General features: G+C 40.5%; 1 protein-coding gene across 6 annotated transcripts in view; it reads right to left on the bottom strand.

Annotated features, from left to right (window-relative positions):
* Window positions 1-232: 232 nt before the first annotated feature.
* The window catches only part of DGKB (diacylglycerol kinase beta), a 692,138-nt gene continuing 668,620 nt past the window's right edge, over window positions 233-23,750 (bottom strand). For all 6 annotated transcript variants that reach the window (XM_043968094.1, XM_043968091.1, XM_043968093.1 and 3 more), the window contains 2 exons: window positions 22,415-22,475; window positions 233-2,006 (listed from right to left, as the gene is read on the bottom strand). In XM_043968094.1, the coding sequence (XP_043824029.1) occupies window positions 1,899-2,006; window positions 22,415-22,475 (169 nt within the window). In that variant the 3' untranslated portion in view covers window positions 233-1,898. The remainder of the gene's footprint in view (window positions 2,007-22,414; window positions 22,476-23,750) is intronic.

A 23,750-nucleotide genomic window follows, 5' to 3' on the forward strand; every position in this document is an offset into this window, starting at 1 on the left:
GTACTGAGAGAAGGGGCGTGGGTACAGGATCTTCTCCAGCAGGTCAACCTAAGAGACGGGTGTGGCTTAGGTCCAGGGTCCAGTAGCACTCAGCTGAGTTAGGCCTCCAACCAAAGCACAAAGATGAAAGCGATGTCATTGGGAATCCATAAATCCATGCACACGATGGAGTTCAACCAAATGACTAAATGCTCTTTGTTATTCAAAGATGAATTGAATCAATACAAAATAGCACTGATAAATCATTAGCACTTTAATGCAGAGAGAGAGAGAGAGAGAGAGAGAGAGAGAGAGATTGAGAGAGAGAGAGAGAGAGAGAGATTGAGAGAACAAATCATGCATTTCAAACATTTCCCCCCTCCCCCTTGTGACATGTTTGAAGACACAAAATATTTGATGATGAAATGGGGGTCAATATGACAAGCAGTAGCTTGGTTGCTCACGCAAACATTCACTTTGTGTCCTTAGTTTGATGCCACATGGGTATGGGTACCATCCTAGGACATGCCTCAGGTCACAACAGGGTTTAGACATACCATGCAAAGCTCTATGCCATCAGGTATAAATGGTTCTAAGAAATCTCCCAGAGGCAAGAACCAAGGACAAGCATGATTCACACTCCTATCACCTTGACATTTGAAACAAGTGGAGGTGCCTTCATTAAAGAGAAGGGTCTGAGACCACCTCTGGGATGTTTCTCAGATGCAAATTTATGAATAACAAGGAGGCCAAGAAGGCCCTCCTGGAACTGGGGCTATATTTTGGACCTCTGTCTATCAAAGGTAAGCATTTTAATTATAATTAATGGACATTTTACCCTTTTCTAGTGTTATTTCAGCCATCACTAAAGGAATTCAAAAAATTGTAAATTTCCTGGAGTGGATTGGCTCCCCAGTGCCTGATTAATTATGCATTAACCCATTACTCTCAGGCCTCTCTCACTAAATCTTTGGTGGGAAATGCAGTTGCTTAGGCACATGGTTTAAAAAGTTCACTTGGTTATTGGTTCCATAAGCAATTATGAGGTGCTCTCACAGGGGTTCAGAGAAATGGAGATTTAGGGGTTGTCTCAGGTGCCAAATTTAGGTCAGAGTCAAATGTTTTCATTTATTTCTGGAAGAAAGAACTTGGCTTTCCATTTTCCTAGAAGTCTATGCCTTCTGCTAGATTTACTAGACAATCCATTCCCCTTTTTCAATCACACACAACAGAGTTAAGCTTGGAAGAAGAGTGGAAGCACAAGACCAGCAGTGAGACAGGACAGATCACTTTAATGAAACCTGTGATTTTAAAGGCCCCTTAAAAGTCAAGGTCAAAGACCATTGATCTGATATTTGGTTCCCAAAGAGAAGATAACAATACTAATCATAATACTAATCATGATAATTATGGGTCACATTGAAGGTCTACAAAGCACTTTACATCCATCATCTCCTTAAGCCTCTAGCCAGCCAAGGTTAGCATCCTCAGCCTGGTCTTACTGATATGGGCTTGTTCACAAAGGGGATCAGATGGAGAGTTTTCGTTTCTCTTTGCAGTTCCCTTTTCATGTTTCACAACAGCCTACTCCCACAAGTTAGTAAGCAGGGGTTGAAGAAGGGGGGCAGGGTTAGGGTGGGGAGAGAGACATAAAAATCCATGGGAATGCATGCCACAGATATATGCAGTATCACTTTATGGTAACATCTGCTTTCTTCATGCAAAATGCCTCTAAAACTGGGACAAGAAATGTTCTAATAGCAGAAATGTACATGAGCTCAGGCACAGACACTGCAGAACCAATTCCAAGAGTTGGCGGCATATACAGACGACAGAAACGGGTCGAAGCTCTCCAGAGCGAGTGTTCGTTCGCAAGCTGGAGAGCGCCTGTTTGGTGGCGAAGACCCAAGCAGCTGGGCTCACTCCTTGCTGCGGTTCCGTGTCCTCCGGACGATGGAGCAGAAGAACCCAGTTTTCGGCGGGGGGCCCATAAGCATCGGTGCTTGGTTCTTGTGGGTAATTTTTATCTGGGGAAAATGCATATAAATGTCCATAAAGAAAGAGTCAGCGAGAGATTCAATCAGTTTTTTTTTTCCTGAAACTCTGCTAAGGTTACAAATATTTCATGAGCGGCTGAATGACCACAAATAGCCGTAGCTCTGCAGTCGCTATTATTACATCAACTTCCCCCACCCCCACCCCATCACTCTCCTCACTGCCCTGACCTTCTTTAAAGAAAAGATATGAGAATGCATTAAAACACACTTTATTACACAGGATACTTTAAAGAAAACGATAAAATTAACCGAGTTCATATTTTAAACATTATGCTTTCTGTAACCACATGGAGCAGAGCTCAGAAAAGCACTGGGCAGCTTCCATGGTTTGGCCGGTCAGCGCTTCATCTAAGCACACCCGAGCGAGATGCCCAGGTAGGAAGGGATGCTCCAATGTCACCGGCGCCTGGGAGAGGTCTGAAAGCCTATTGGGTACTCACCTGGCCCGGGGATCCACCCAGGCCTGGGTTTGTGGTTGTTGTTGCTTTACCCCCCTGATCCTAAGTCCAGGATTTCTCTTCATTTACCTCACTTCATTTTCAAAACAATCATTGGAAGACAAAGTCAAAAGCCAACGTGGAGAAAAGGTCAAAACTGATGAACTAGCTTTGTAATTTGTTGATCAATAGAATAGAATCAAATATGGAAAATCCTGTTTCCTAACCCTCTATAAACTGTTTGAAAGCTCCCTGCTTCTCTTTCTTTGATATAGAACGACGAATCACCTTAGATGAGACAACCTCAGAGTAGATTATGTCGGCAATTTTCTCCAATTCCAGCCTAAATTAGAGAAGACATTTTATGAATCTCGGCTATGCTCACAGCTAATTGAAAGCAATTATCAGAGTGGCATTTTGTCTGTGGCTTTAAGATACATTGTAAGATAATAAATGATTCTCATTATGTAATAAAAAGGTCACGTCTTGCCTTTGGGCTAGTGACGCCAAGAGTTTTTCAAAAGCAATCGGAGACATTTTCTTTAGCGAGCTGCGCCTGATACAAGAGCCATCCCTTATTAAATATCAGTTGTCACCTGCACACTCCCCACATCAGAGATGAGTATTTCTTTCAAAAAGAAACACCATCTCATTAAAAACGGCAAAAAATATATCTCTTAAAGTGCATAGCTGACATTTCCAAGTGAAAATGAATCTCCTTCACTTGTCATTCACTAATAGCAATGAAACAAAAAGATGTGTGTCACATGGATGGGATCATTAAAATCGGTAGGGCCCGGGGTTGAGGGTGGATGGGTGCGCGGGGTGGGGGTGGGGGTGGGGCATGATTGTAGGAGACACCTTAAAAGAATGAGCACCTTTGCTGAGCTCTAAAGGAATCTAAAGTCATTCTAGATGCAGTCAAGGATTACTTTGGTAATCCTGGTTACAAAAAAGTGAGTGCTGACTGGTGTCTCCTGCCCTTAATGATCTGAGTCTCGGGTTACCTCAAAATATAATGTTGGGCAAGCTAGCTTGCAAAATAGGACCCTTCCACCTCCTCTCTCCTGCATGCATGAAGGGCATGAGGAGGGTATGTGGGAGGGGCTCAGGCGAGTTTCCCAGGTATCACCTCAGACAGGTGTTTTCTAAAACATTTGTATTTCATTACAATCTACTTACATGTCAGACAATAAACATTTATTAAGCAACAATTATATATAGGTGTGTTCATATCTCTCTATCTTTCTATCTATCTATCTATCTATCTATCTATCTATCTATCTATCTATCTATCTATCTATCTATCTACCTATCTATCTCTATCTATCTATCTATCTATCTATCTATCTATCTATCTATCTATCTATCTATCTATCTATCTATCTATCTATCTATCTATCTATCTATCTATCTATCTATCTATGCACTCATTATTTCCCAAGATGTAATCTACTTTCTATTTAAAACAGATGTCATATGCCTTTCTTACCTAGATCACCTGGTGAAAAGTAAAAGAGAAGCTGATGGTGAGCAGGAATTGTTTGATTGTTACTTGTTTTTTATCTCTAGTACCCAGCAGAGTAGCAGCTATATGGCAGTGCTTAATGAATATGCTTTTATCAACTGATTGATACAGACATGGGGAGTTGTTATGGTTGTTGTTTTTGCTGTTGAGAGAATGGGAAAATGGTCTCTCTTAATCTAACCCCGTCATTTTTGCTAAATGTCTAATTGTGCAAGGCACTGTGCCAGATGCTGGAGAAACAAAGTTATACTAAAAGAAATATTCCCTGCACTCTCAGAAATTCCATTCTACTTTTTTTTTGTCTTCAGGTGATCTAGGAAAGTAGGACATTCTGTATCTGTTTTGGAAACTACTAGATCAATAAACTAGTTTTGTAAATAACTTGGAAACTTTACTGTGAATATCATAGAAACTTCCCTTAGTAGAATGTAAGCTCATTGAGGACAAGAGCTTTTTTATTTTTGTCTTTCTGTTTCCAGTCCAGTCCAGTCCAGACTATTAAAATACATTACATATGATCCTGAATCACATTCAGTGGAGTGTGAAGGGACGTCAAGGGTCATCGATTCAACTGTGTGCTTGTAAAAAAAAATCCCTCTCCAAGATACATACCCAAGTGGTCATCTAGGCTCTGACTGAAAATCTCTAGTGAAGAACAACCCACTCTTTGAGGCAGCCCCTTTAATTTTGAGATAGTTCTCTCTCTCTCTCTTTCTCTCTCTGCTCCCTCTCCTTGTCCCTCTCCTTGTCCCTCTCCCTGTCCCTCTCACATATACATATGTATTTCCATATTTATATCTTTCTATGATAAATTGGACTGTGTCAAAGACACAACTACCATTTCTTGAATGCCTTCTATGTGTTAGACATTGTACTAAATATTTAAGAAAGGGATTGAATAAAGACACTTAATAAATACTCTTTGAGAGTGATGATGAGAACCACAGACTTCAGCTTTGGTAGATAGACACCTAGCAGTCACTCTAACCCTAGCGTTCCATTTTAATGGCGTATAGGGCGGGCTAAAAGTCATGAAGAGGTTGATGTTTTACTAACTTTTTGAAAAATATTTTTTGTTATTTTTCAACATGTACATTATTTGATTTTTCACACGATATAAATTAATTTTCTATACATATTGTATATGATGCTATGATATTATACATTTCAAAAACCCACAAAAAGAAAAGTTATGAAATATTTGTTACTTTTGGCCCACCCTGTACAAATAGAGTCTCAGAGATGGGGCCGGCATGCTTATGGCCAGATAGCCAACAACTGTCAGTGGCACCAGTGTCTACACTCCCTGTCTAATGTCACAGCACAAAAGAAAAGCCTGTCTATCTTAGAACCTTCACTCAATACGAGAAAGCTGAAGAGGAACTGGCAGCATGTGTCAGGACTTCACTCTTAACAGACCATTAGCATTACAGTACAGGGAATGCAGATGGCCCATGTACTCTCCCTAGTTGAATTGCTCTATTGACCACACAGCTCTCAGTGGATTGGTGACCAAGGATTTCTGATCGTGCCATGGGACATGGAGAAGGGGAGTGAAGACTGCAGCATAGTCAGAGTTCACTCAATAAGGGGATATTTAAGTCAGTTTCTCTTGACTTCATAGACCAAATGGCAGGTGCTGGTCATTCATTGGTGCTCCACTGTTTTCTTCTGACATCCATCTCCATTTTCCTTTGGGTTGGATGTGGTTTTACTGACTCTTTGAATCATCCTTTCTGTGAGCTTCACCTTCTGTAGTAATACTTCACAATTCCTCTGTAGGAAGTAGGGGCTCAATCCCACTTGTGGACTTACACCTGTACCCTTGAGCGTATCCCTATCTGATTTCTCTATGAGCTGGCTCCATCAATTGTCCCATTTATCTCAAACATCTTCAATCTCTTCCTCTCCATTGGCTCATTTCTTTCAGTCTATAAATACACTTGTTTTTGTTGCATTGGAGTTTTTGTGACCCTGTGGACGAAAGTATGCCAGTACTGGGCATGGGGTTTTTTTGGTAAAGCTAATGGAATGGGTGACCATTTCCTTTATCAGTAGCTTAAGGCAAACCGAGGTTAAGTGACTTGCCCAGGGTCACACAGGTAGTATGTGTCTGAGGCGAGATTTGAACTCAGACCTTGCTGACTCCAGTGTCAGTGCACTATGTACTGAGCTACCCAGCTGCTTTTATAAGATGCTACTGTGCCCATTATTTGCTTATTTTTTGTTTTTGATTTTGGTATTTGTTGTTGTTGTTGTTGTGGGGCAATGAGGGTTAAGTGACTTGTCCGGGTTCACACAGCTAGTAAGTGTCAAGTGTCTGAGGCCAGATTTGAACTCAGGTACTCCTGAATCCAGGGCCAGTGCTTTATCCACTGAGCCACCTAGCTGCCCCTAAATTATTGGGTTGTTTTTGTTTTTTTGCAGGGCAATGAGGGTTAAGTGACTTGCCTGGGGTCACACAACTAGTAAGTGTCAAGTGTTTGAGGTCAGATTTAAACTCAGGTCCTCCTGAATCCAGGGCCAGTGCTTTATCCACTGCACAACCTAGCTGCTCCTTTTGGTTATTTTTTTGTTTTGTTTTGTTTTGTTTGTTTTTTTACGGGGCAATGGGGTTGAGTGACTTGCCCAGGGTCACACAACTAGTAAGTGTTAAGTGTCTGAGGCCGGATTTGAACTCAGGAACTCCTGAATCCAAGGCCGGTGCTTTATCCACTGCGCCACCTAGCCACCCCTTGGTTATTTTTTAAAGCAATTACATAGGGCATAACAGCAATAACAACATTCAGATGGTGCTTGCCATGTACCTGGCATTGTTCTAAGCACTTTGCAATTATCATCTAATTTGATCCTAATTATTCACCTTATTTTACAGTTGAGAAAACTTAGGCAAACAAGGGTTTAAAAATGAATTATTCACATTGGTCTCATTTGTTGTCTTCCAAAACAATGCTTAGCTTTGATGGACATGTGACTTTTGGGATGAAAGCCTATGTCTCTTGCCTTCTGCTATATTGTATTTCAAAATCTTCTGTCATTCCATTTTTTGTGTAACAAGTTTGAAATTTGGTGTTTTTTAATGCGTGACACTTTTCATCTCTACTGTTCTGTTCTTAAGATCATATCTTTTTTAGTATATACTTAAAGCCTGAAAATGATATGTCTGGATATATTGAGTTTGGGACTCACTTCTCTTAGCATCTTTGAATGTTCTCAATATTTATTTCATTCTCTCATTTTATAATACATTTCTGGGATAATCCCATACTGTTTCAGACAGATTATTTATTTTTAATAATTTTTAGAAAGTCTAATAATTCTAATATTCTTTCTTTGGTGTATATTCTCGATATTTTGCTTCTGTTTGAATTCCTTTTAATACATGTGCTGCCGAAGTGAGCACCTGAATTCCTTTTAAATCTATTTGCATTTCAATAATTTTCTGGGTTTGCATTTCTTCTCCCCCTGAGCTTTCTGACATTCTGTCCTTCAATATAAATCACATGTAATAAAATGTATATGATATAATAATGATGATGATGATGATAATGTTAGCCAGTATTAATATGGTGTTTTAAGGTTTGCAAAACATTTTACTAATATAATCACATAACAATCCTGGGAGGTACTTTATTATGCCCATTTCAGAGTTGAGGAAAGTGAGGCAAACACAGGTTCAGTAACTTGCCCATGATCACCAAGCTCCAAGTGCCTGAGCCTGGATCTGAAGACAGGTCTATTTGATTCTATATCTAGTGACATGGAGAGAAGGAAGCACAATCCAAAGACCAATATACACAGTGACTCCACCTAGAACAATAAAGAATATTAGTAGCAACAAAATGTGTGTGGAGTAGCAAGGCTACTTTTAAAGTTAATAGACACACCTATTGCATTTGCTTATAACGAATAACAGGAATATAGAGCTCCATGAGCAATCACTTGCAATTTGGCTTCCTTTTTTCCTATTCATGTATTTGAATACATAGAGATGAACATGAAAATGCATGTTGTTGTATTAGAGTGTATGTAGAGTGATTCCAGTGACCAGCATTTAGGCCTGCTCTCCCTGTGACACCCCCCCACGGGGTCATCACGAACACTGTCAGACTTTTGCCTTTTGGGTGTTTGGCACCCCACTACTTTGTATCTGTTCTGATGTTCTGCATCTTCTGTGACCAATCAAAAGAGTATGAGAAGGCAAGAAAGGAACACTTCTTGCTTAGACTATACTGGTGTGTGTGTGTGTGTGTGTGTGTGTGATGCTGGGCACTGTGGGAGGATGACAATACCCCCAGCTACTTCTAGCCATGGGTACCTCAGCATTGAGGAGCATGAGCTTTGAGATGATGGGCCAGAAGTGTAGGTGCCTCAGTTAACCTTTGGAAATGGAATAACTGTGTCCCTGGCATACTCAGTTCCTCAGCCAATCAACTGGAGCTAGTACTGGTACATTGGGTTCATTTTTGCATATCCCCAATTCTGGAAAGTTCTCTAGTGTTCTGGAAAGCCTCTAGCACAGTACTTTCAGCTCCTTCCCTGGGCCCAAGACACGACTTCTGTTAGGGAGATTTGAACCCCACAACCATTTACCTCTTCTGTGTCTCAGCTCTTGCAGTCTTTGTAGGGATTTACTGAGATAAGGCACAGGTCTAGATTTAAGGCTTGAAGAACATTCTTTGGATCTTTACAGTCATCAGCTGAGCAAAATTAAGAATTAGGCACTTTAATTAATTTCATTTAAATTCATTTCAACTTCTCAATGGAAAATAATTTATTAACTGTCGAGTAAGTGGCAAACTTTAAGCTGAACTAGTCCTGACTTGGACAACCTTAAATAGTTTTTGTTTTTTTAAAATTAGTCCTACCTAAAATTTCTGGGTGAGCCTTCTGGGCAGTCTAAGATGAATAAAGTATTTTTCATTTATCTAAACTGCTAAGTAACACCAGTGGATGCTGCTAAACTGTTTAAATTCTATTTAACCCCAGAGCTAGCTGTATTTGATTGGTGGAATATAACTGTTTTTTTTCCCCCGAATCTTTGGGATGGAAAAGACTCCATGAATATCAGATGTCCATGTAATTACAGTCAAGTACTGAATAATTAAACCCAGAAATGTAAGGTCTATAGTGGAAGCAGCAAATTTCAAATTAAAATCATGCTAGTGGGTCAATGTCTAACAGGTCAAAAGAGATTAATGAGAATCAAAGTAATTAAAATATGGCTTCCCTTTTCTGTATAAGGTACTGTTATGCAGAATTCAATCTGTGAAAATCCTGAATTAGAATATGTACGAACATTCTCAATTTTGGTAATAGACCAAACTGCTTTGGGTTGGCATCATGCAAATCCACTTTCATCATTTAATCTCTTGGTGACTTGTGACAGGACAAACAAAACATTATCACATAGGATGGAATTGACCCTTTATGGACAGGTTCATGGAAACTCATTGAGCTGTACTTTCTTTGCTTATTTATAATTTAAGATTTTATCTTTGTAATCATATGCATTCATCTCCAACATCTAACCCAATAGAAAAAGGTAATTTTTACTTGGGTACCATTCCTCAGAGCAGTTGCCAATCACTGAAATTGCCCATCTTGGCTTTAGAATAGACTGGTCTTCTCAACTAAAGGATGCTGGGAGCCATTTTGGTCCCAGGTATGGAGCAGAGCCATATGGCTCTAAGTAGAAAGTGCATGCTAAACTTTGTCAGCTGAGGACTGCCAAGAAGCTGGGAAATGCAGCACAAAATTTGCCCAAGTCCCTTTGCCAGTTCCTTTCACATTCTAGGCCTTATTTTCTGGAACTGACATGTCAGTTGCAACTTCTAAGTTTAATGTTAAAATCTTTTATCTAACATCATACTGAGATAAGTCTTCAAAAGGATTTTTTCCAGTCTTCCAAAAGGAACTTGAGATGTTCACTTGCCAAAGGAAGACGCAGACAGTTAAATAAGGCGCAGTCTTGAAGAATGGAGAGATGGCTTTCCAAAGGACATTGAATTGATTTGAGTATGACAGATGACACAATTTTGTGTGGACATGCTTTTAAGCTGTAGATAGGAGGTCTGTTTCTTTGTACCTAATGCCTAAGTCATCCTGAATGGAAATTAGTTACGAAGTCTACTAAACTCTGAATGCTTAGATAATGTATAGGTCCTTCTAGTAACATCTCATATAGAGGTGAAGATGTACTTTATCAGAAGTATCTGGGTTCAAATCCCAGCTCTAGCACTCAGTACCTGTGTGACCCTGGGTAATATATTTCTTTTGTTTCTGGATCTCAGTTTCCTCATCTGTAAAATGAAGGAATAGGATGAGATGATATGTAATATGCCTTCAACATTCTCTAAACCTATAAATGGATTCAGACATTTATTTTAGTAATCTCTTGCCTGTGGCCAAATCATTGTATTGTCATCTATCCAAAGTTGGTTTGACATTTTGTCAATGAGAAATCTCAAATAACCTGCAATGTATCACATCTAAAATGGAATAGTAATTACTATTCCTCCTGAAAACCCTGAGGCACCATTTAATTCAGAAGTGCCTTCTGAATCCTCAAAGACCAAGTATTAAATATTAAATCATGATTATTACATTTTCAGTGCCAAGTAAATTTTATTATACTTCCATTCTTGTATAATTGGCAATCACATGGTAACTCTCTATTAACCTGAATATCTTGTCTGAAAGGTAGTCTGATATAGTGGAAAGAGTCCTGAACCTGGAGTGAGGAAAGAGCTGGGCTATACTCACATTCACTGTTTGACCAAGAGCAAGTTGCATAATTTCTCTGGTTCTGTTTTCTTACCTTTAAAATAACACTTATTATTCCTGTTGTATCCAGTGTGAAGGACCCTGAAGATCCAATCCAATCCAAAAAGCACTAATTAAGCACCTACCATGTACAAAGCATCTGGCCTAGATGCTAAGCATTAAGACAAGGAATGCACTATGTAAATGGAATTTGCTGTAGTCTGAGAACCAAAAGACCCTTTTCTCTGACAGGGTTGGAAGACAGAGCACTTATGGTCTCTGGAGGCAAGGTCATTTGTCATTGCTTAACTTTAAGGAACTCAAATGGTATCAGGGATATCATCTAATGCTTATGCCAAAGGCGGGTACCATTATACAGATATGAAATCAAGGGAGACAGTGGTGGAAAGAGTGTTTAGGTCCTGCTCAGCATTCCATCTCCCTCATCCCAACTGGAGGGGAAATCAGGCTGTCAGAGAGGCCCAGGGATGTGTCATCATGTTTCCAGGCCATATGGAGCCAAAGAAGACAAATTGAATCCTTTCTCCACAGAACAGCCTAGAAAAAACTTAATGGCAGCTAGCACTGCTCTCCCAAGACTTAGCTCTTCCAGGCTAAATGTCCCTAGGTCCATTAATGGACCCTCATATGGATGACTTCCAGGGCATCAGTCTGGTTGCCCTCCTCCAGATTCTCTTCAGTTTACCAAAGTCCTCACATACTAGCACTTGGAATTCAGGATACAGGAACTTTTGAGGGTTCTAATCAATTTTACCATGAAAAATATGCATAGGGGACATTAGTTTATAGGCTGAATCAAACCTAAAATTAGCCATTTTGTTACTTGGAGCAAGTGGAATGTAGGGAGGCTAACAAAAGATGACACTACCTCTTGGGGATATGTAGCTAAAGGACTTGTTGTTGGGAAAATGGGAGCAGGGCTCAGGTGTGTGATAACTGAAGGAAGAGGAAGTGAGCCAGGCCAAAGTATAAGGACAGAATGGCGATCCCTTTGGAGAGGAGTCTGGCAAGGTATGAAATATATCTGGGGCAAACTTAGGGTTACTATGCCTTAGTTATAATTATGGGTGCAATGTTTCAGTTATATTTCTTAGAACAAACATTTGCCCTTTGATGTTATAGCAAACTCTGTCCCCATGAGGCTTGGGGTGTCTAACATATTTATGGCCAACAAAAATACCGCTCATCCTTTTTTCACAATTGAAAACATTTTTTAAAATATAGAAGTAATGAAACCAGTGATTAGGAATTGAGATTCTAGCAAAAAAGAACTATTCTAGTTGATGGGAAAATATTTAAATACTCATGTATAAAAATGAAGGGCAATAATAAATTAGTCTAATTGTAAACATAACGTTTGGAGTAGGATTTTACATGACAGTTTAAAAATTTCTTTAAAATATTATTGTGCAAAATGCAATCCAATCTAATCAGTTTGGCATTAATTAAGCTCTAATAATGTACTCTGGTGTCTTTCTGAAGTCGTGGAATCTGTTTCCCTGCCATCCAGGTAGACTAGAGAACATTATGGTGTCATCATAATTTTTAACATAGTAAGAAAATGACAGAGCTGCAAAATTACAATAAATGATTAATGGTATTTTTTTCATGTTTTTTACTAATAGGTATCAGGGAGCCTTTAAATTAATAGAGCTGTCAGACTCCAGCTTGTTCAAGATCCCGCCTTGAACTGGAATGGAAATTGTCTATTCCGCAGACACCTGAAGATGACACTCTGGAATCTTTTACATTTTAATTAGTAGGTGCAATTGTTTGGCTCCCCTGTAACCACTGCAAATTAATTGGAAATTAGTCACAACTCATTCTTTTCTCAACTGCTTGAAATCATGGCGAGATGGGTGCATTCCATCCTGGCACCCTTGTCTGGAAGCAGAAAGCACACATGCAGCAAATTGCATTGTCAATTATAAAAAAAAAAAAAAAAACAAAAAAAAAACAACTGCTGGGAAATTAGGAAAAAATCATGCACAGGTAAACAAAAATAATTAATGTTCCAAGTAACTGGGGGATGAACCAGTTACTTTTGCCCAGCAAAATGTTCCCCAGAAAACTTGGAGTACATAAAGGCAGAGGGATGGATGTATGGCTGGCACATTTGCCTCATAGGAAGACTCTGAGACCTGGGCTAAAGGCTTCTCGAAGTTTCCATTTGGTTTCTTTGCTTCTTTTTCTCTTTTCCTTCTGCTTGTTGTTCTAGAAAAAATACGACTGGGAAGTAGAGGAACATGTGGAAATGGGTTTTGGGATGGAGGAGAACTCCTTGGAGCAAATGTTCTGGAAAGAATAGAAGAATTAATTGCTTCTTGGAAAATGAGAGGCAAAGATCTGGATTTAGGATCGGGAGAAAACAAAATTGGGCTTGTCTCTTGGAAAGGAATTGGTGTTCGTGGCAAAATGGGAGTCCGGGGCAGGGGAGGCAAAAGTTATTGGGCTTGGTGAGGACCCAGCACCTCCAAATCATGCCCTGGTCTCCCCTCCAGATTGCACAGAACTCTCTGCCAGCTTCCAATTTGACGTTCCCTCTAGATTGAGTTCTTTTAGCAGCTTAAGACTCTTGAAAAACAGCGTGTCTACCAAGTCAGTCAGTGTTACATTAGCAATGCTACATAGGTTGTAATGAGGAGAGAATATTCTTATCCAATTCTCAAAACTCATCTTTGTTCTTGCCTGCTGAAATGGATGAATTAAAAAATGATTTCATGGTACTTGAAGTTAGACCTTAATCAGTTGAACACCGGGGTCTTTGAAGATTCATTACAATTAATAGAGTTGTCGGGAAAAGGTGAGGCCATGGATGTGGGACTATCCATCCCTCTTGAGATGAGCAGGGATGAGGTTCTTTTATTCAGTAAGTATACAAGATGTACACCAAAAAATTCTTAGGGCTCCAATCAACTAAAGGACCATCCTAAATGATGACAAAAAGTAAATAAAGAGAAATACTGCAATTTCAATACTGTTTCGACCAAACCTTGAAGAGCTGACAAACTTTGTCTCAGAGAGAAAACCCATCATTTCAAATCTTAATACATAGTAAACAAGTAAAACTCAGCTCCTCTGAACCAGGGGATGGAGGCAAAGCTGGTGTCAACTATCCCCATCATCATTTTTTTTTTGTGAGGCAATTGGGGTTAAGTGACTTGCCCAGGGTCACAGAGCTAGTAAGTGTTAAGTGTCTGAGGCCGGATTTGAACTTAGGTACTCCTGAATCCAGGGCCGGTGCTCTATCTACTGCACCACCTAGCTGCCCCCCCCCATCATCATTATACTATTCCTACTATTGATGTTATAATTGTTGTTTCTGGTAACAAGAGTAAGTCAGATAGCTTTTATTTAAAAAAAAAATTAAAGGGGGCAGCTAGGTGGCACAGTGGATAGAGTACCGGCCCTGGAGTCAGGAGTACCTTAGTTCAAATCCAGCCTCAGACACTTAAGACTTACTAGCTGTGTGACCCTGGGCAAGTCACTTAACCCCAATTGCCTCACTAAAAAAAAAAAAAAAAAAAAAAGGTTATTTTTATTTGTCTGAGGGTTTTTCTGGTGAGGCAATTGGGATTAAGTTACTTGCCTAAGGTCACACAGCTAGTAAGTCTTAAGTGTCTGAGGCTGGATTTGAACTCAGGTAATCCTGACTCCAGGGCCGGTACTCTATCCACTGTGCTACCTAGCTGCCCCTAGTTTTTATTAAACACCTAGTATGTATCAGTTACTGTGTTAAATGCTGGGGATACAAAGACTGAAGGCAGAAGAGTTCTCAAGGAGCTCAAAGTGAAATGGGAGAGAGAACAAGCAAAGAGCTATGCATGAGCAAGAAGTAATAGAGGATAAATTGAGGTAGGCGCCCATGGAAGGCACTAAGATTAAGGAGGATAAGCAGAGGGTTAATATTTATTTAGGAATCTAATGTTTACAAAGCAATACACATATATTTTCTGTTGATGTCCGTCACTTACTAAACATTTATTAAGCACTGTGTCAAGTGATGGGGATATAAAAAGAGGCAGAAGAGAGTGAGGTCCTCCAAAGATCTTCCAGTCTAATGGAAGAGACAAGCTGATACAAACAACTCTGGGCAGACAATTTGGTGTCAGAATAATTGGCAGAAGGAAGGTTTAGGAACAAGGAGGGTTAGGAAAGGCTTCCTCTAGAAGGTGAGATTTTAGCTTGAACATGAAGGAAGATAGGAGGTTAAGGTGAGGAGGGAGATAATTCCAGGTGTGAAGGACAGACAGATAAAACACCAGGAGCAGAGAGGTGGAGCAACTTAGAGTGAGGATCAGTAAGGAGGTCAGCGTCACTAGACTGAAGAGGTTATGGGGTATTAAACAAAGTAAAAAGACTAGAAAAGTGGGTAGGTGGGTAGGTGGGATTATTTATTAAGCACCTATTGCATACCAAAGTAGGAGATAAAGGCTCTTTCTTTCAAAGAGCTTAGCTTCTATTTGGAGGAGGCCACATGTTCATGTGGAAGCAGAGATGCAATGTACACAAAATTAATAAAAGCGAGTTTGGGGAAGAAAGACACTAGTGTCTGGAAACCAAGGGATGCTTGATGTAAAAGGGGGTACTCAAGCTAAATTTGGAAGGAAATAAGGGATTCTTTGAGGCATCCAGAAATGGGGTGGCCAGTCAGAAAATATAGTTTTGTATTAGAAAGCATGAAAATGGGAATTTGGCTGCACCATAGGGTGTGTGAACAAAAGTGATATATGAAAGTCTGGAGAGGTAGGTCAGCACTACATTGAGAAGAGATTTCAATTCCCAATAGAGCCATTTACCTTTGATCTCAGAGCTAACAGGGGCTGGCAGCATTTATTGAGTAGGGCTGGGCCTTGGTCAGGTCTGTACCTTTTTTGTAAAGGAAGATCCCTTTCTGAGATGTGTGGAAGATGGATTGAAAGGGGGAGAGTTTAGAGTTAAGGAGTTCACCTCCCAGAGATACTATTGCAATCATCCTAATACTAGCAATAGTCCTGCTGTTAACAACCAGAACAATTGGTGAGAAACAATGAAACCCTGAACTGAGAGAACATCATTTGGCCTTTATTTTCTCATGGTTAAATGAAGAATGCAGACAAGATGACCTTGGAGGTTCCTTCAAGCTCGAATTCCATGAACACGTGGGGCAACAAGTAAAGATTTTTCGCTGAAACAGTGAATGCATGAAGGTGAACAGCAAAAGGTAAGCCTGGAAAGGAAGTTTAAAGCTCAGTCTAGAATGGGCATTGAATGCCAGGTTCAAGTACATGCATGTTACTCAATAGGTAATACGGAGCCAAGAGAGAAATTGGAAAAAATGAAAGCTTTTAGCCAGGCAGGAAGTTGAGAGGAAATAAGTAGTCCAGGTAAGAGGTGATGCCAAGGGGGTAGCAGTAGGAAAAGGTTTGAGAGATAAGACAACAATTGTTTTTTTGAAGGTCAGAAAGACAAAAATTGGCAGGAGATTGAACTGAGGGGAGGAGGGAGAGGGAAAGGCCAAACATGCAGAAGGCAGTAATAAAAAGGGGTTAGGTCTCAGGCCTCCATCCCATGACTGTCTATCATATACAGAATGATACATTTTTCTTTAAGCCCTTTGTTGGTTATCACCTCTCAACCCCCCCCCCCCCCATGAAAACTGATGCCGGGTTTACTGCCAGGGACAGAGAAATGGTCAACAGGAGATCCAACTGCTTCCAATGACCTCTGGTTAGAGTGGGTCAAGCTAGCTCATCATAATGGTATAGTTTTCCACTTTCCCTCTAACTACGAGTAGGCTTACCTTAGAATGCTTTTCCAGCATTACAAATCCCCTTAGATATGCCCCCACGTATCAGCGTGTTACCTCTGATCTTTCCCACTGACTGGTTTTGCCTCTACTCTGTCATGTCTACCTATGATTAAGAAGTTTCTTACCTACATACTGCCTTTTTTACACTTCAAATTCTCACTGTGTCAAAGATATTTTACTATAAAAATGCACATGATGGTGGTGGTGGTGGTAGTGATGGTTATGGCAGAGGAGGAGGAGGAGGAAGGAGGAAGGCAAAACTCACTTGAACAGAGAATAGAGCAGAGCCATATACCAAATAATGACCTAGCTGGGTCTTGTGTGCAGTCCCTCTGTGGGTTCTGAAAGACCCATCCCAAACAAATGCGGATTAAACCTGCTCACCCCATCATAGCTTTTGCTTTCTGTTCCAGGCTTTCTGTTAGATCAGAAGGCTAGAAGGAGCCCAGGTATTGGATGTAGCCATTGAGTCCCGATTCCTGTAGTCCTGTCTGCCAACATTACACCTGTATTCCTTAACTCACTGCCGTGCATGTCAGAAGCCATCTGCAAGGCTGTATTTCAGCCTGGACTGAACTCTTCCCCTCAAGCACCCAAATGGAGTGGGATGATGGCAGGTCCAGAATTGGAAAAGTATGCTTGAAATGGTCCCATTCCACCACCAACTTTCTATGGGACTTAGGCCAACTCACTTAAACGTCTCTGTTTATCATATGCCTTGCTAATAAATTCTCTGTTACTAGCAAGTAGCTGGCAGTCACAGGAGTGGCTGGCAGATGCCTCCTTTCAGAGCCTGCCCATAAAGGGCACTTTGTGAGGACACCAGGATGTCCCAACTTAGCTTGTCTATAGCTCTCCAGCTGAGGGAAATGACATCCTAAAAACCTTGCCACTCTTCCATCAGGTAATGGGTTCTGTTGTCTGTGATTTTGGTCCAGGTCTTTCAGTCTGCAGCTAAGCAGGAAGTGTGCTCAGCTACACAGGGCTCTGTTAGGATTATCTATTTGTGACCTTTGGCCAAGAAACTGAACCCCATCTGGAAGATGAAAGCATGGCATAAGAAAGATTCCAAGGCTCTTTTCATCTCTAAATCTAGCAACCTACGTGAAGTTCTCAAAAATTTTGACACAGGAAAGTCAAGCAGGTTGTTGTGGGATCTTTGAAAGTCATTACATTCCTTGTACCTATTGCATGGATATCTGTGATGACCAAAGAATATCTAATTCAACATGTATGTATCAAAAGCCTATTTGGATAAAGTAAGTGAGGCAACTAGGTAGGACAGTGGAGTTAGGAAGACATGAGTTCAAATCCTGCCTCAGACATACTAGCTATATAAATCCAGGGAAATCATTTCACCACTGTCTTCCTCAGTTTCCTTATCTGGAAAATCATAGTACCCTCATCCCAGAATTGGTGTGAAGTTTAAATAATATAATATTTATAAAGCATTTTTAAAGCTTCAAGTACTATACAATGCTAGCTACATTATTATTATTATTATTATTATCATCATCATCATCATCATCAAAGCATGGATGTTGCATAAAAGAAGTACACACATTATATAAATTATAGATGTAGATTCCTCCACGGGACTGTGAGATCCTTGAAGGTAGGGTCTGTTTTTTTTTCCTTTTCTTTCTATTCTCAGCAAAGTGACTGGCAAACAATAGGTGTTTAATAGATGCTTGTTGACTGGATTTGACCTATAAAACTGGAAGCAGTAACTTACTACAACTGGATGACAGAGTCAGGGTCCAAAGAAAAACTGGAAAATTGAGCCCCATTTTATTCAGTGAAATTTAACTGGAATAAGTGCAATGGGGGCTCTAAAAATTAACTGTAAAAGTAAAAACTTGAGAGAGGAAGGACAGCAACCCGTTATCTGGACTATTGTAGGAGTTCTTATGGATGGATAGCTTAAAATGAGTTAGCTAACCCCAATTCTGACTGCCTCAATTTCCCCATTTGTAAAATGAAGATAATAACAGTATCTACCTCCCAAGGTGATTGTGAGGATCAAGTGAGATAATAATTGCAAAGTACTTAGCACAGTTCCTGGTACAAAGAAGGTAGTATATAAATGATAGCTATTATTTATTATATGTTTTCTTTCAACAATCCAGAAAATTAAAGAACTTTTAGATTCCATTATGAGAGGTGTCATATCCAGGACTAATGAGATGATGGTAGCATTTTACTCTTCTTCCTTAGAGTACAGTGTTCAGGTCTGGGGTCACAGTTTAGGAAATACAATGATAAATAAGGTAGGGTTATCCAGTGGAAGATAAATAGAATGGGGGAGGGCCTTCAAAACTTAATTCATGAAGATCGCTTGAAAAAAATCCTCTTAATGTTTGGTCTGGAAAGGAGAAGACTTGAGGGTGGGGCATGAGAGCTAGCTTCAAGTTATTAACTATGAAAACAGAAAGCAAAAATAATGGATATATTGGTAAGGAGAAAAAAAGAGAAAAAGAAAGGAAGAAAGGAAGGAAGAAAGAAGGTAGGAAGGAAGGAAGGAAGAAAGGAAGGAAGGAAGGAAGGAAGGAAGGAAGGAAGGAAGGAAGGAAGGAAGGAAAGAAAGAAAGAAAGAAAGAAAGAAAGAAAGAAAGAAAGAAAGAAAGAAAGAAAGAAAGAAAGAAGGAAAGAAGGAAAGAAGGAAAGAAGGAAAGAAGGAAAGAAGGAAAGAAAGAGAAAGGAATAAAGAAGTCTCCCAGTGCTGAAGACTTTACCCTGGATTAAAGAGAATTAATTTGTTAATAGTGAGAATTTTTTTTTCCTGTCAACCATTCAGGTTCTATACTTAGGGATTCACTCAGCTAAAATGTACACAGGAGCACTTTTATATATTTTTGGAGAGAGAAATATGTGGGAGTGCTGGCTAAGTAGTGGTTTGTTTCAAAGATAAGAGACACCACAGAAAAATGGGTTTGTGACATTAGAGCCTTTTAAAAATTCTTCTACGTCTGATTGTTATTGTTATTATTATTATTTTGCAGGGCAATGAGGGTTAAGTGACTTGCCCAGCGTCACACAGCTAGCAAGTGTCAAGTGTCTGAGGTCAGATTTGATCTCAGGTCCTCTTGAATCCAGGGACAATGCTTTATCCACTGCACCTCCTAACTGCCCCAACATTAGAGCCTTTTAAAAGGAATATATCAGCCATGACTGCTCTTTTAAAGGAATACAATTTTGAAAGGTGGAGAGGAAGTGCCACAGCTTTTAAATGAATTAAAGGAGATTTTGGTGGTCCAAATGTGTAGTAAACCAGCAATCCCTGCTTCTCTGATGTGGGTAAGCTGGAGAGGAACAAGCATCATCCCTTCCCAAAGCCTCTTCTGTGTCCTGAGACCTGCTTTCCTTAGTGGCCTCAGGTTTTTCTTGTACACAATGAAGGTGTTGGACTCTTAGGAGATGAGATGGAAGCACCTTGGAGAGCACCTTTGCCAACTTTACTTTATATAGCAAACGGAAATCCAGGAAGGTAAAGGAATTCCCATAGGAGACACTTGGACACAAGGGCACTGTTTCTGAGTTCAGGATTCTTTTGAAAACTTCTACGTCCGTCAACTTCTTTCCAGCTTAAATCGGCTAGGATTCCTTCTCCTCTTTGTCCTTTAAACTCTACCCTCCCTCCCAAAAAGACAGAAGTCATGTAGCTAAAGATCACCCAGTCCAAGTTTTTCATTTTACAGATTAGGAAACTGAGGCTCAGGGATGGTGTTTTGCCCAAGATTGCAGAGTTACTAAGTGTTAGAAATAGGATCTCAGGCCAGATCCTTTGACTCTGGAGCCAGAGCTCTGCACTGATAAGTCTTTGTATATCAAGGTTATGGTATGGGGTATCCCACAGAAGAGAATCTCACTTCCCACCCATTAGCTGTTAGTGCACTTTGAAATGAATCTGCCTTTGCTTGGTGTATATTTTGGTATTTACCCATCTATGTTTATGTTGTTTTCCCCTGGTAAAATGTAAGCCCTCTGAGGCCAGGCATTATTTATCATTGTATCCCCAGCATCCAGAACAACATTTGGCACACAGCAGGTGCTCAATAAATAAGTGTTCATTTAATGAATGACTGACTGAATGAGGAGAAACTACAAAAACACACGTTAGTTATGAGCCTAAAGAGAAGTTTCTGCACTCCTGTTCAAGTGCCCTTTCTTCTGGTTATAAAATTATCAAAGAGGAAATGGTTCCTACATGTAGAGTCAAGAAGACATGGATTCAAAGCCAACCTCAGAAACTGATTAGTTCTGTTTCCCTGGGCAAGGCCCTTTATCTATCTGGGACTTGGTTTCCTCATTTGTAAAATGGCAGGGGGGACTCAGTGTCTGCTGGGATCCCTTTAAGTGCCAGTCCTCTCATCCTTGAGTTGAAGAGCAGGTACAGGACTCCCACAATCCCTTTGGACCCCTTTAGTTGCTTCACAACCATGAGCTGGGAGTGGGAAGGGGGGAGATTTACCAGGCAGGCTTCCTGGGAGCGTGGAAATTCAATAGCCATTCAGGGAAAATCACTGTGGAAGCTTGAACTCATGAGACCCTTGTCAGAGACTGGCCTTTCCCTGTGCCTAGCACGGAGCTTGATGCATGGCTTTTAATAAGGGGGTTATTTTTAAATGATCATAAGTCTCAGGTTTAGTGTTTTAGGAGAGAAACAAGGCTGCTTTGGTTTGCTTCTCCATTTTCCATAATCCACCAGGAAAGAAAAGTGTGGTTCTAAGATGGTTTCTAGAGCAGGCTTTCAGAAATCAGATATCAAAGCAAGCACATGTCAACTCACCTAGGAATGTTGGTGGAGCTTTTGTTCTAGTAAGAACACCAGAGAGTTCCACTGAGATTGTGCTGCTACGAGCTTTCTTTAGTTAATATCATGTTTTTGTGTTGGAGAAATGTAGAACTTAGTTTTTCTGGATTTGAAAAAATCACCCCCCCTCGCCCAATACAACTCTCCATAAATGGGGAGATGAAAAAAGGTACAGGAGTGATCAAGAAGCACAAGCAAAGCAGGGCAAGTCACATTTATAGAGTCTGTTAGTTGTCCCACTCATTCTAAAAGGCTAGGTGACATTTGAGGTAATAGCAGGAGTGATCTTCATCTAACCTCCCATGAAAAGAGGGCCAAGGCTTTCTGGGGAGGCCAGCGAGGGGAAGAGTGAAATAAATGATACACTGAAGCACGTGTGCAAAAGCCCTTCACTTGACAGTGAGGCCCAGCTGAGCTAAATGTTTTGTTCAAGGCCACATAGAAACAATAGTAGTAGAGCAAGGATTTGAACCCAGATCCTCTGATCTGAAGAGCAGTCACATTTCCACAGCACCACATTTTTTCTCTCTCTATTCAAATACTTTTTTTTTAAACCAGTATCTTGTTTTCTACCTATTTGCCTGCTACCCAATATAATGGATAGCCTACACCTGATGTATGGTGAATAGGGTATGGGATGCTTTCTCTCCCATGGGAACTAAAGCACACTGGAGTGGCTTGCTTTTTGTGCCCATTCCTACCCATATTTCCCAACAGAACTTGTCTTGGGGGCCAGAATTTCTAGTCACCACAGCTTTGCTCTCACCACTTAGCTTTGAATCACTCAGAGTCACCTCCACCTCACAGGGAGACACTGAAGGAAGATCTCAGTGGCTAGTGGAGTTTAGAATTTCATTTTTAAACAACTCAATTCATATTTGGAAATAGAGAAAATAGGGAATCAATTATTCTGAAAATATTTCAAAATAACCTCCTCCCCCCTCCCCCAAACAAATATAAACCATGTTGTTATTCCTTGAGAGGCAGAAGATCCCCGAGTTGTTGGTATCAATGAGTACTCACAGTACATGGGGTCTGCATCCATGGCTCCCCATCGATCTGCATCGGCAGTGACTTGCTTGTCCTGGAAAGAACCATTTCATTAGCAGCATAAGTATTGGAGAACAACCACTATAAAATCCAAATATGGGATCAAAAAACCAGCTCCAGTGCAGGTGGGCAGGGAGAGGGATGTCCCAGGAATCATGAATTTCCTCAGCTAGGGAAAAGGGACCTGCTCTTGAGGTAGGTGACCTAGGGAAAGGGTCCTGGCCAATGTAAAAGGAGCCCTTTGCCAATCAGTTGCTGTCATGGGAATCAGGAATCCTTGAGAACAGTTAGGTTCAAGTCAGGCCTCACATCCTCTTTCCCCCTTCAAGACCCTGCCTCTAAAGTACCAGGAGGCTATGGGATCAGCTGGAATCTCAGGCCAGGCCAGGCCAGGGCAATGCTAGAGGCATGGCTTCTTGTGTATATTTAAATATGTTTACACATGGACAATGCATGCATGTGTATGTATACACCAAGATGTAAGTGCATGCACATATGTGTACACACATGCATATGCTCATGGCTAGGAATAAGACACCCTGGGAATATACAGGGAATAAAATCATTCCTGCTCTGTTGTTCAGGTAAATTAAATTACATTAAATGGCATAAATGGTATGATTTCAGCCGCGGTATAAGCACATATACATACTGTGTGTGTTTGTGTAAGCTCTTCCCATCCTAGCCCCTACCTGCATACATAGACTCACTTTTCTCTAATGAGAGATTATTTACTGGAGATTTAAACTGTTGATAACAGCTCTCTAGGTATGACCTTCTGCTCTGACAAGGGCACATTGCTTGGTCTGGTTTATGGAGTACTCTATAGTCATTGTTGTCAGTGCCAATAAGAAAGGAATGGCCTTTACATTCCAGTTCAAAAAATATTCATTTATTTACCTGTAATATTCCGGGGGCAGTAACAGGAAGAAGAGGAGGAAGGGGGGGGCAGAGGAAGAGGAGAACGAAGAGGAAGAAAAGGAGAAAGAAGAGGAGGAGAAAGAGGAGAAGGAGGAGGAGGACCCTCACGTGTGGTAGCTCATAGTAGACCCTTCCTCTTTGAATTGACCCACTTAAGTTTCTGGCAAGCTTTAGGATCAACTTGCTCTGTGGATAGCTGGGTACCTCAGCATCATGGGTAACAATATTTTTCTGGGCCAAGGTTTTCCACATCCCAAACAACTGATTTCCAAACCAATTTCTGAAAAATAACTTATTTGTGACTCAATGGCACTTCCTGCCTATTGTCTACTTATTGAACTCGGCTTTGAATTCTGTTGTGAGCCTTGACTGAAATGGTGCACTCCAG

This window comes from Dromiciops gliroides, chromosome 5 (genome assembly GCF_019393635.1).
Source record: "Dromiciops gliroides isolate mDroGli1 chromosome 5, mDroGli1.pri, whole genome shotgun sequence".
Classification (NCBI taxonomy): Eukaryota; Metazoa; Chordata; class Mammalia; order Microbiotheria; family Microbiotheriidae; genus Dromiciops; species Dromiciops gliroides.